The sequence below is a fragment of the Amphibalanus amphitrite genome, unplaced genomic scaffold (genome assembly GCF_019059575.1).
Source record: "Amphibalanus amphitrite isolate SeventyFive unplaced genomic scaffold, NRLGWU_Aamphi_draft 000169F_arrow, whole genome shotgun sequence".
NCBI classification, from domain to species: Eukaryota; Metazoa; Arthropoda; class Thecostraca; order Balanomorpha; family Balanidae; genus Amphibalanus; species Amphibalanus amphitrite.
In genome coordinates, this window is record NW_024881664.1 from 768,248 (window position 1) to 781,440 (window position 13,193).

A 13,193-nucleotide genomic window follows, 5' to 3' on the forward strand; every position below is an offset into this window, starting at 1 on the left:
CCTGGAAAATAATCTACCCAAGTCTCTTGTGCTTTTCATAAGAATTGAATAAATTATGGCCTTGGAATAAATATAATGAGATATTCTAAGTAAAAATAATTATTAACTCCACAGAGAATGAAAGTTAGGAATACTACAAATCAAATACGACGCAGCTGTTACTTTTTGTGCGCGAATGAATGCGCGTGTGCAATGCGCGTCGAGGGACAGGAAGGTGGGTTGGTATTTGTCAGTTTATTTTTATTTTTAATGAAAATAAATGCTTAAAGTGTAACATTTTTGTTCTGTGTAAATCACGATTGACGAGAGTACGATTTTGTATGCTATTTTTTCTTGACAAGCCAGAAGTGGAGTGCTAATTTACGCAATGGTGATGGCGTCAGCGTGGCCCCTGGCCAGCTTGCAGAGAGTTTGAAGTGGTGACTGGTGATAGTGATAGGTACTGAAATTGAAAGCAACATGTATAAATCTTTTAATTAACTTATTCCGAACCTTTTGAATGGAAGGACTTACAAAGATGTACAATTTAATGTATTCAGTCCTAGTTATGAATCAACGATTCAGATTGAACAGATGGCTGAAAGGCTCAGAGAATCCATTGTTTTATAAAAGACAGGTATTATGACATGCGATAATGCTGGCTTTCAATGGGTTATTTAAACTATCCAGTACCCTTTCACCTTGTCAAGTCACCTGGATCAACTCTTGTCTCTTACCTAAAGCAAGATGGCTAAGTATCATCAGTAGGTATCATCCTTATAGACCTGTGACTGCTGGTTGCCATTCTTCATTCATATCAGCGTGTCACAGGTTTGCTGTTCTTAAGCATGCCAGCAAAACTTTGATGAAGCATTCAATGATATCTTGATCCATAGGTATATATGAAATTACAGGAGGGCAAAAGGACTGAAAGAATGACCACCAAGCAAAACTAGTGTGTTTGAATTGATAGGTCCAGATAAAAAGTTGAGCAGTCAGCATAAGGCAGTGTCACAGTCACTCCTGGGTATATTGTCATCTCTTTAGTGATTTGTATTTTTATTGTTATGGTTAGGCTGGATGATAATTGACTGAGCCCATTCTTCTGTCTGCATAATTTTTCTAAATGACTTAACCTTTTTGTTGGTATTTACATTAGGTACAGTCATAAGTAGATGGTCTAATTGATATTACACTCACAGATGGTTGTGCTGTCCAAGCTATCTCCACCATTAGCAGCCATATGGTCATGTGGTGAACTGGAATTGTATGTTACTGACATATGCATGGGAAAGTATGGCTCATCTGATTGGCATCTTATGGCTGGTTGTGTCATTTTGAAAGCTTATTGCTCAGACAAATTTTGATCTGAGTCTGAGCACCCACATTGCCTAGTACTTGCTTGGATAAGAGAAATGAATACATATAAGAGGTAATGAAATGTTTTGTGACTAATGTCAACCCAGTTCAAGCTCCTTCAGTGTGCACTGTGGTCACTTTGCAGTATGTATTGAAGGGAATGCCCTGTGATGGAATACCTTGTGCCATGGTGAGCTGGTGGCAGTGGCTGTGTTTCAAGCTGCATGAATAAAATCTGAGCCTGAATTCAACAATTGATATACTTCTGCCTTCCACCTCTAGAGATCAACTGAATACCTGACTCAAGACCTGACAGAAGACATCAGCGACCTTCCAGTCAAGGAAAATGTTTAAGACATAAGTCTCATGAGAAGGTGGGCATCATGGGTGACAGAAATGATCTGGCTGTGGCGTTACATGTCCAGAGACTTCAGCGAGCTCTGGACCTTACTGGATTTATTCAGCAAATAAAGAAATCCAAGGAAGACCTGGACAGCTGTGCTGATACAGACTGGGAAGGGACTTACAATGAATTGGCCGGAGTTCCCTCAGAGCAGACCGAGTCTTCAGATGGAGAAACGATCGACTCAGCTCCAGATCGGACTCCACCCTCCGACAGTGATGGGCCCTGGTGGCTATCGGGCGCGGGCCTGTCCCGGTCTCGGCGGCGGTTGGCCGAGGACCTGCTCGGCTCCTCTGACGACGAATTCTGGGACAACGATGACGAATGTGAGCGACCGTTGAACCAGCTCGACCTAGCCAGGATGCTGCAGCAACACCGGATGCAGCGCAAACTCAGTCGTCAGTACCGCGTGCATCCCGTTTCAAGCGGCCACCTGTACTACTCGGCTGGCTTGCTGAGTGAACACGACCGCCATCCGTCTGCGACGCTCTCGTCCAGCGCCGATCTGGCGGAACGGCCGCCCTCCAGCACCGGGCCGCTCGGAGGCGACGCGGAAGAGCCTGGTCTTCTGTCAGTGGACCCTGCCCTTGACCTGGAGCTGACGGACCTGGGCGGAGAGCGCTCCGACGGCCGGCCCTACGGTGCGAAGAAATCGCGTTCCTCTTCCGACGGACAGAGGCGTATCAAGAGAGCTATCAAGCAGGAACGAGATACGATGAAGGCTCTCGCCACCCAGCGTCGAAAGTTGTGGCTGTACGTCAGCAAGAAGGAAGTTGGAAAGGTGCAGCGCTCGATGGTCAATGGACGAAAGGATAAACTGGTTATCCTGAAGCGGCTGGCCACCGGCTGTATGCGCGCCTGCCGCCAGAAGGCGTTGCAGTCCCAGAAGTTGGAGAAAGACGTGACCAGCAAGATGAAGCGTCTGACACGTGAGATGCAGAGCTACTGGAAGCACTACAACCGCGTTGAAAAAGAGACGCGAAAGCGACTGGAGAAGCAGGAAATCGAACAAAAGAAAATCAGCTCAGAGCTTCTGGAGGCGAAACGCCAACAGAGGAAGCTCAACTTCCTTATCACCCAGACAGAGCTGTACGCTCACTTCATCGGGCCAAAGTCTGCTGGTCGCTGTCAGGAGGCCATCCTTGGTCACTTGGACGAGGGCAAAGCGGACGTGCGCCTCGCCGCAATCGACGACTATGACAGCGAGGCAGCAAAGATGCTGGCTTTGCAGAATGCCAGAGCGGCGGCTGAACGCAGTCGTCAGTACGTGGCCCAGTTTGAGCACACGCCCAGCGGTGCTGCCGCAGATGACACCTCGGGAGCATCTGGAAACGCGCCAGTGAAGACGGAAAGGCTCTCACCTCTCCCGGAAGACTCAGGGAATCAACCAGACCAGCTTGGGGTAACAGAAACCAGCGACTACCCGCAGCCCAGCCTGTTCAAGGGACATCTGAAGAGCTATCAACTGAAAGGCATGAACTGGATTGCCAATCTGTTTGATTCTGGCATCAACGGCATTCTAGCGGATGAGATGGGCCTGGGCAAGACGGTGCAAACGATAGCGTTCCTGGCTCATCTGGCTGAACATTACGGCATCTGGGGCCCTTTCCTGATCGTGTCACCTGCTTCCACGCTGCATAACTGGCAACAGGAATTGGCCAGGTTCCTGCCGGCCTTCAAAGTGGTCCCTTACTGGGGGAACACACAGGACCGCAAAGTCCTGCGAACATTCTGGGAACAAGCGAACCTGCACACCGAAGAGGCGAGTTTCCACGTGGTAGTCACATCTTACCAGCTGGTTGTCTCCGACATCAAGTACTTCAGCAGGATCGACTGGCAGTGCATGGTGCTGGACGAGGCTCAGGCCATCAAAAGCACCAACAGCCAGCGCTGGAAGAACCTGCTCGGCTTCAAGTGCCGCAGCCGCATCTTGCTGACTGGCACACCCATCCAAAACTCGATGGCGGAACTGTGGGCGCTGCTGCACTTCATCATGCCCTCACTGTTCGACTCTCATCGAGAGTTCAACGACTGGTTCAGCCGTGACATTGAGAACCACGCAGAAAACCGCGTCAAAGGTGACATCGATGAGACGCACCTCAGTCGGCTGCACATGATCCTGAAGCCATTCATGCTGCGCCGCGTCAAGCGTGATGTGGAGAACGAGCTGACGGACAAGATCGAAGTGATGGTCTACTGCCCGCTCACCATCCGCCAGAGGCTGCTCTACCAGGGCCTGAAGAAGACCAGTATCGACGAGCTGCTGAGGAGCGCTCAGGGAGGCGGCCAGTACAGTCAGGTCACCACCAGCCTGCTCAACCTGGTGATGCAGTTCAGGAAGGTGTGCAACCATCCAGAGCTGTTCGAGCGCCGTGACGTGTACAGTCCGTTCCTGGTACGACTGCCGGCGTTCCAGCTGCCTCGGCTCGTGTTCCGGGAGGCACTGCTTCACCGCTCTCAGCGCAGCGTCCAGCATGTGCTATACAACAAGCTGAACGTCTTCACCGGCGAACATGTTAACCGTAGCCTGGACACGGTGACTCTGACCGACGGTGAGCTGCGCTGCTCGAGCACCTTCTCGTTCCTGCGTTTCGTGGACCAGTCTGCGGGGGAGCTGTGCGCTGCTGCCAGCGATCCGGTGCGCCGCTGGCGGCTGCTGAGGGCGGCCTTGGAGGCTGCCGAGCGGCGGCGCCGACAGCCGACTCTGCCTGGACGACGGCTGGGACGACATGCTCTGCTGCTGGACGGACCGTGTGACGGGCTTCAGCGACCTTCTTCGCTCATCTTCACCAGTCACACCGCGCAGTTCTACGCGCACGTCACCCACCGCCTCGAGTGTCGGCCCGAGACCCTGGAGCACCGCATGCTGCGCACCAGGAAAACTGCCGGAGAGCCGACAGCCCAAGCGACCACCAGTCTTGTGCCGGTGGAGACTAGGACTACTGCGGGAAGCAAGTCGGTCGAGAAGAAACTGCAGCTACTGCCCGAGTTTCGGCACCGTCCGCGGCCTGCCGAGGTTCTGCTCATGCAGCCCACCGACCTTCCAGCCTTCCTTCAGCAGACACCGCGAAAGGCGATGGCATGTCCCCTGGAGCTGTACTGCTCTGATCGCAGCGCTGCTTGGTGGTGGGACGACTACCTCCACTGCGGCTCACCGGAGGGACGTGATGTTCTGCTGTTCGGATCACCAGAAGGAGCGGTGGAGGAACAACAGCGCAGCCACCGGCTGACGACAGTCGAGAGCGGCGGCCTGTCCCCACTTCGTCCACCACACGGCTGGTCGCAGCTCATCATTCCCGACAAGCGGACGCTGATTACCGACGCTGGGAAGCTGTACGTGCTGGACTCTCTTCTCAAGAAGCTGAAGGATGGTGGACATCGCGTCCTCATCTACTCCCAGATGACTCGCATGATCGACCTCCTCGAAGAGTACATGTTCTACCGCCACCACAAGTACTCGCGATTGGACGGCTCGTCAAAGATCTCAGAGAGACGCGATATGGTGGAAGACTTCCAGACGCGGTCAGACATCTTCGTGTTCCTGCTGAGCACCAGAGCTGGCGGTCTGGGCATCAACCTCACGGCGGCAGACACCGTGATATTCTACGACAGTGACTGGAACCCGACCGTGGACCAGCAGGCGATGGATAGAGCTCACCGGCTCGGTCAGACTCGTCAGGTGACGGTCTACCGCCTTATCAGCAAGGGCACCATCGAGGAGCGCATCTTGGAGCGCGCCAGAGAGAAAAACGAGATCCAGCGCATGGTCATCAGCGGTGGCAACTTCCGTCCCGACCGGCTGAATGCCAAGGAGGTGGTCTCCCTCCTGCTGGGTGACGACGTCATTGAGAAGAACTTTCGAGCGCGCCAGGCTGAGTCGCAGCAGGAAAGGAAGCGGAGAGCTGACCAGCCCAGCAGCAGTGGTAGTGAGAAACGGTCCCGTACGGACCAGGAGGACCTGTCTCAGCTCTCCTCACCGCTGGACTCTCGGCCAGCGAGCCGGGCGACCAGCGAGTGGTCTGCGGAAGGAGGCGGCGGTCCGGAGGGGCGCGAAGAAACCAGTCCGGAGGGCTCGCTGATGGTAGATATGGACATCACGCCACTGCCGTCACCCGGAGGACCGCCAGCCTCGTTCCTGGAGCTTCACCAGCCTCGTCGTAAGAGGGGCACCGGCAGAAAGCGGGGCCGTCCCCGTGGGAGCACCTCACGGGGCCGTGGCCGCGGTCGGGGTGGCCACAGCTCGGTACCGCCACCTCCGCCCGCTCCCCCGGCACCAAGTCAGACGCCCACTCGTCGGGGACGGGGACGGCCGCGACTGGTGCCTGGCGCACCAGTTCAGAGCAGCCGACCGCCCATCAAGCTCACTGTGCCGCTGGCCTCTTCGAGATACTTCCAGGAGAAGCAGCAACGCGAGGGAGGCGCTGGTGCTCCCGGCCCCTCGGGTCTCAACCGCTACAGCTGGGACAGCTAAACGCGGAGCGTGGCTCTTGTCACCCACGTCAGTCGCTATTTCTGACTACAACTGAAAGAGTTGTACTACAACCCACTGTGACACAAGTTGATGTCCTTGGGGTGTGTCAACTGGTCTATTCGCTAAAGGCCACCGGACTCTAATTCTATCCACCGCGCTGTGTGTATATTGTACAACTACAATGGTCGCTCTACCACGCTGGGCTATGTGTTATGCACATAGGGCGATAGTCTTCACCGCGTTACGTTTTGTGTTCGGTAGACATAGATCCACGCGCTGGACTGCGCTGTATATATCAGACTGTTGTGGCGTTGTGCTCGCCGAATTGTGATAAATGTCTGTCACGATGCTTTCCTTTTGCCCAGTGTTTACCAAGCTTGTCGAATTCGGATTTACGTTTACATGATTTAGACGTTTGTAAGGCAAGGCCTCGCGTTACCTGTCCAATTCAGCTGCCTGCTAAACTTCATGGTGCCATGTTTGTGCTTTTTATTCATTGATGTCCATTTAATTGTAATTTGGCCGTTGTAAATGCAGTCGTTGTCTGTCGCCCAAACACTTACATTTAGGACCGCACTGTTTGTCTCATATGGTTTGCTAAGGTGTTTCTGGTACGGATAGTAACGATCCGGTCATCACTGGATTTTTGTTCTTACATGTTCGATTATGCTGCTCGTGCAGCAGTTATAAGTCTTGGTGTCTTGTAAATATCAATGTGTTTGTGGAAGACCAATGAATTATATATGAACTAAATGGGCCTTTTTGCTGTGTGGCTAGCGATAGTAAAATGATCAAATGTATTCAGCTTTTTAAGTAGAATTGTTCTATGGAACAGATATAAACGTCTTTCAGCATCTCCTACTTAGTTAGCACGAATTTTTGATCTTGTAAGAAATGGACTCTTCCGAACAATACAAAATAGGTATATACAAACATAAATGATTCGCTGCGTGTTCAGAAAAGCGGAGCTAAGCCAATGGCATGACGACGACGTGCGACACCGACTTTCTCTATCATACCCACCGTAGATCTCACGTTGTGCTAGTTCAGCCATCATTCTATAGTCCGTTGCGGACGGGTAAACCAAAGCATTCCTGCGCATCGAACAGCTCAAGAAGCAGTTGCACTCAGACCGCACCCGGACTCGATTCACGGACCTTCATATGTCCAGACCTCTACGATAACCACTGCACTAGCTAGGTCCTGATGATTTATGGGCGGCGGGTGACCAGCTATGCCTGACCTCTGAAAAAGATGCAGTTCGAGCAGCTAATTGACTGGTCACACGAACAAGGGCTTTATGAATTATCAAATGAAACACATGGTACCACAGATCCGAGGGTGTCAACTGTCAACTGCCAATGGGTGCAGCAGGTTCCGAGTGCGCATTGGACATCCCGTTCACTCGTTGCCGTCTCCATTGGTACCCGGTTTTCAGTCTACGCAGGTTCGTAGCCATTTTCAGCTTTCACTGCCAGGAAAACATGCCCCACTGTATTGTGCTAGCGTAAATTTTATTCGGGCCCTGCAGGAAGTTTGCGTGAGCTCTTCCTACTTCTAAAAAGTTGGCTTATTCCCATAGTCATAGATGAGCCTCTGCAGACACTTTCTGGGAACTAGGAAGTTTCATTGACTCGTCCTCGCAATATAACCCAATTACGTTGCGTCAATTGGCAAGTTTCACTACGTTGCTCATTGGTGATCGAAATACTTGATCGATATTCGATACCTGGTAACGTCAAACGCCTATAAGTTTTGGTGGTGGTTGAATGATCCATACATCCTTAAATTTGTTCCATGCCATTTTGTTTTCTGATAAAAAGATGGTGATATACACCCTAAATCCTGTCAGGCTTGCACTGTCCAACAGAAACGAAATCGCATTTGCTTCAATCGCCAGAGTAAGACCGGTTTTAGGCTTTTTTAATGTCCCATCCGTTCCAAAGCAGGTAAATTTCAACCATAGCTTGATTTTACCTCGTAACGCTCCGCGATCTGACCTGCTGTACGTTGCTTGTTGCAGATAGTTGTTTTTCACCTCAGCCGTCTCACACACAGAAGTCACACATGCTGATGGAAAATGAGCCGGTAAGTAGCTAAAGTGTTTCACTGATAACCTCGTAGTTGTGAATGGAATGACGGCATGATTTACCTGCCGGTTGTGTCACGAACAAAATTGAAAGGTTACCTCAACAGTTAAGTTAAACTGTCTAGCAGGTGGCAACTAGATTCATATGTTGAAACATCCGTTTATCCGCTCTATTCGGCGTGTGCGCATCAGTCAAGTTATCGCCAGAACCTAATCACTCATCATGCCTTGTCCTGCACGTCTTGTCAGTTTCTCACTGACAACAGACTGACTGACACTGACTTCTAGTTCTACTCTGGCTAGAAGTTTACGACGATGACATCATATTCCGTTCTGCCACTATGTCGTTGTCAGTCGCCGTATTCTGTATTGCCAGTTTTCGACGCCGCTCTCTGCGTTGGTAGTTCGGGTAGTTCCTGACCTCGTAGTATAAATTCCTCGCTCCTTCTCTGTATTAGAAGTTTCTGACAGTGTTTCTTCTATTGGCAGTTTCTGACGGCTCTGACGCTGATGTTCTATGATGGCCGGTCGAAAGGCGCCGTCACTGTCACCATGAAACGATGTAAGTTCGCCTCTTAGCAGCTGTTCTGCTACCTCTATCCTGTTCTGATATGAGAAAACAGCGCACTGCATTGTTAAAAGCAGATCAAACTTAATTCTTATTATTTTAATTATGGCATTGATTTGTCAAGCTTTAAATGTGTTAATGTGATTCGCATGCTGTTCCTTATGGCAGTGTGCAAATATCATTTAAATAGTCTGTTTGCCCTCCGTTGTCGTAATGGACTGCATTTACATGATAAAATAAGGCGTAGCTCCGTCAGAAGCCCACGCTCAGGCTTTTACGTTTTCTTTTCGTTGATGTTACATAATATTTCGGAACATCGCTAAATCTGCCCCATCCTCTATTGTTTGCTTAAATATCTCAGACCGACAAAATCTGTCACTTCTGAACTGTAGGAAATCCTTATGTGTGCGTGGAGGAAATTATCGACATAAAACGCGCTGCTAACTGAGTGGGAGGAGGACAAACTCATTCTGATGGTAGTTTCTAATAATGGGGTGGGTTTCCGTTTGCTTTGTACCTATTGTATGTTTCCTTGCTTGATTCTGTGTTTCTTTCCTGTCAGATGACGGCCGGAATCGTCCAGAGCCGCGGCCGGGCACCAAGAACGCTGCCAAAAACCCGCTGCCCAAGCCCGAGCAATACCAGTGCCTTGTCCGGGCGCGGCTCCGACAAAAGAAGATCAGCACCGTGGTGAGTAGTTTCCCAGCCGATCTTCTGATGGCGCTGCAATCGCACCAGTAGGCAGCGGTGGGGTCTGTCATACTTCGAGCACAGTGCCATTACACGTCCCTGCCTACCTTCAGAGTTCAATGGTCGCCACCGTTCCGTGCTTCTATCCTCAGGATACAGAAATCCTTCTCCTCCACGCCGCAACCCCCTCCGGGCTGGACAGGCAACTTTATCTCATGCGGGCTGCTCCCTTGGAGCGGCACCGCTGCTCCTGAGGGAGCGCACCCCGTAGCCGGGTGCAGTGAGTGCCTTGGGGCTGGGTGGCCTGTCCTCTGGACGGGCTCAGCCCCGGCGACTCACTAGGATGCCTGCCCAGACCAATGTCTCCCCCTAATTCCTATCATCCTTCCGGCTCTGCAATGGTCTTGTCGACCGAAAGGGCCTAACCCAACAAAACAAACAATGGTCGCCCTGTCACACGTTGCTCGTACGGGAGGCAGTTCGTGACGCCGGTAGTTACTCGGCTGTAGTGCGCTGCGCGTGCTGAGGACCTGCACAGCACTACGCGCCGGTTAATGTCGCTAAACTGAGGGTCGCTAGACTCTGTCGAGTAATCGACGCCGGCACGGAGCTGCGGCGGGGGCGTGCCAGGCGCTGCCGCCCCGCTGCCGCCCCGCCCGCCCGGGCGGTACTGGTGGACGGTTTCGCGGAAGTGACCGTTTTCGCGGCTCGGTGCCGGGTGCGGATGGGGTGCAGTCGTGCCAGACGGGACGCTGAGGGTCATAAATGGCGACAGTAGACGACTGCCGCTGACATGACATGACGCCCGTTTGGGTACATCAAGGGGTGGCGACATGAATGGGGTGACTGGGGTTTATCATCAGAGCCAACGGTGGCGTGGGATAAAGTGTTTCCGTTTGCCCAGACAGCCTCATTCGCTTTTACACTCATCGGACTACGACTTAGCTGTTGGGTTTTGTGAATCATCTCATGATACAGTTGTTATAATTTATATTACCAGTAAGGTTGCCCCCGGCTCACCACCCAGAACTGATATTCAGTGGCAGAAATATAATGTTTTAAGAAGTTACTTTAGATATTAATGAACCACTAACTGTTCTGGAAATTTCCATGTGAGGTCATGCAGTCACCTTGCACTGAGTAATTAAACACGTCTAAATGTGTGCACCGGTAGGCGTACACTGTACAGGGACTTCCATTCAAGGAACACCCATGAGGCTGGCGTTGGAACCCCGGGTGTCGCTGATAGCGTGGGTCGACACCCGCCCCCGGTTTCCGTTTGCTGTCGGTTAAACAGAGTGTGAGCGAACGCCCACCTCCAAGCTCCGACGGTGTGTTTTAAAGTGGGATCATCTAAGTGTCCCGTGTCGAGAGGCCTGGCGCGGAAAGAGTTCGAAGGAGAGACGCTGAATACTTAACAACGTTGGGCAAAAGCTGAAGACGAGCAGTCGCCGATGACTTAGCGATTATCTGCAGACGTGCTAATTCGGCTGCCGTCTTACTCTACGATACGTCTTTCCCCTCCTCTTCCCCATGGAGTATTCCACACTGCCGAGCACCGGGTCGGACCGCTTGGAATGGCGGTTCCTCTGGCGGCGGTGGCGGAATATTTGATCAGCAGCAGGCAGATCGACCGTCCTGGCCGACAGAGGAGTCCACCGGGAGCCACCGCGGCGCCCGCCCGGCGCCGTCGAGCCGTCGGGCATCTGTCATTTCAAGGCCGGCGGCGGCTGGGTCTCCCGTGCCGACCCGTGGGCTGCGGTCTGGGCTGCGGTTCTCTGTAAGCGAGCGCGGCGGTTTCACGGGCGCGCTCAATACCCATTACCTGGTGGAGATATGCCGCCGAGAGACTGGCTGGCGGCGGCCGGTGCCCGCGTGCGGCGCATGAGATCGTGCAGGAGCCCCGTTTCAGTGAAGACAAGCCTGCGATAGCGGCTATCGGCTGTGCCTGGGAGGATTATTCTTGGATCGAACTGATCGCTTTGAAGCGGGCTGCCTTGATGTAAGCGCGCCTTATTGAGTGAGTTAATTAGGGCGTGTGATCGCTGCCTCAATTCAGCTAATTCTGCTCCTGCGCAGCGGTAGCGGAAGTAGTGTTATGGGGTCTCCAAACTCTAGCCCCAGGTGATTGGACTGATTGGACTGGCTGCCTTTGTCGATTCATCCCGTAATTTACCGCGTCTCCAAGGTTAGACATAGTCATTAGTTAGCCTGTTATTCGTCAGCAACGGTCACTGAATGTCCGACGGTCTCTTGCGCACTTCCTCATAATTACCGTTTCGCCGTATAACTTCTGGAGATAAATGGTAAAAGACCAGTCTCATTCCCGGATTGTTCCCGTCGCAATATTGTCGCTCACTTTCAATTTACGCCCGTTTCGGTAATCCTTGTGCATTCAGTTCCGTACACAATATTGGCTTGTCCCGTAGTCAGGGGCGCTGCTGAATTATCTCGATGCAGTTACGCGCCTCTGCTGGCAGCTGCCTGCCACCCCGCTCCTGAAGCGCGATGTGCTTTGACACGGCGCCCGGCGCGCGACTAATTTGTTTGGCGTCCGCCGTCCGATGGGTGGGACGCGCCGTCCTCGCTCTATGTGTGTTTACGGAAGGTGGCGACGGGTCTGTGTACACCAGCCCCGGGCCGGGCCGGCGGTCTGTGCAGTATGTGTGTATGGGACACCCCGCCGGTGACCCCAATGAATGTGTGTGCGATGTATGCCGATGTGTCGGGCTGCTTGTTTGGCAAGCGCGCAGTGCAGGGCTTTGGCTTCGTGGCTTTCAATAGGTTCAAGAAGTTGATGTCAATGAATAGAGCCGTCTACATTAATGAAACTAACTAGGAAACTATATGAAACGTCTACTCTGTCTACATTGATGAAACTAACCAACCTCGCCGTTTTGTCACCAGGTCTCCGGTCAGAACGTGGAAAAGTTCCAGGAGGCCTACTCGAAGCTGATGCTCTCCAGCATGGACTCCCTGAAGCGGGTAAAGAAGGCGAAAACGGCGCGGATGGCGCAGTAGCGCTGGCGCATCATTGCCATCTGTTGGGGGCGGCTGGAACTAGGTCTGTGGAGCGGCCGGCCGGTCGTTGTCTCTACGGAGCGGCGCCGGCCGGCTGACTCGAAGGACCTCTGGCCACCATTGGGGCGGGACGGGGCCGTGAAAAGGACTTTCCTGAGGCGCGCGCCTTGCTGTGATCTCGGGTTGGCCCTGCGCGCCGGTGGCTATACATTCCTCCGGCGGCTGGGACGGTGTGTGTCGCGCCTACCGTCCGCCGCCGGCCGCCGCGACACCTGCCGAGCGGTGCCGACTCGCGCTCAGATACAATATATCTATCGGTTCTTAGCGGGCTGTTTGACGTGTGTATGTCGCTGGAGGAGGAAGGTAGACCCAGAGGGTCGGTTCAGAAGTAGGTCATGTGCAGGTCGGCGACCCGGCCGCTCTTCGTGACCGTTGTGTGCGTGTGAGCGGCACGTGCGCCCGTAGATCACGCGCTATGAACTGAATTTCCGTCGCAGCTAATGCAGCACTGACGCCGACTTAATTCACTTGGGCGTTTTATCGTGGCGCTGCGTCTCCGTGCGACAATGGGCGCCGCAAGACAATGAATGGCCATAATGATTCGCGAAAGTAA

The 13,193-nt window shown here is 52.8% G+C and overlaps 2 protein-coding genes across 2 annotated transcripts; both read left to right on the top strand.

The window, feature by feature from the left end:
- The first annotated feature begins 115 nt into the window (after positions 1–115).
- On the top strand, positions 116–12,904 carry LOC122383649 (signal recognition particle 14 kDa protein-like). The gene is made up of 5 exons (XM_043370295.1): positions 116–214; positions 8,236–8,300; positions 8,791–8,863; positions 9,432–9,559; positions 12,467–12,904. Exons 1-5 carry the CDS (start codon positions 118–120, stop codon positions 12,578–12,580), a joined length of 477 nt encoding a protein of 158 aa, XP_043226230.1. The 5' UTR covers positions 116–117; the 3' UTR covers positions 12,581–12,904.
- On the top strand, positions 1,719–6,960 carry LOC122383648 (chromatin-remodeling ATPase INO80-like). Its single transcript, XM_043370294.1, has one exon. The coding sequence runs from the start codon at positions 1,722–1,724 to the stop codon at positions 6,210–6,212; it is 4,491 nt and encodes a 1,496-aa protein (XP_043226229.1). The 5' UTR covers positions 1,719–1,721; the 3' UTR covers positions 6,213–6,960.
- Positions 12,905–13,193: the final 289 nt, after the last annotated feature.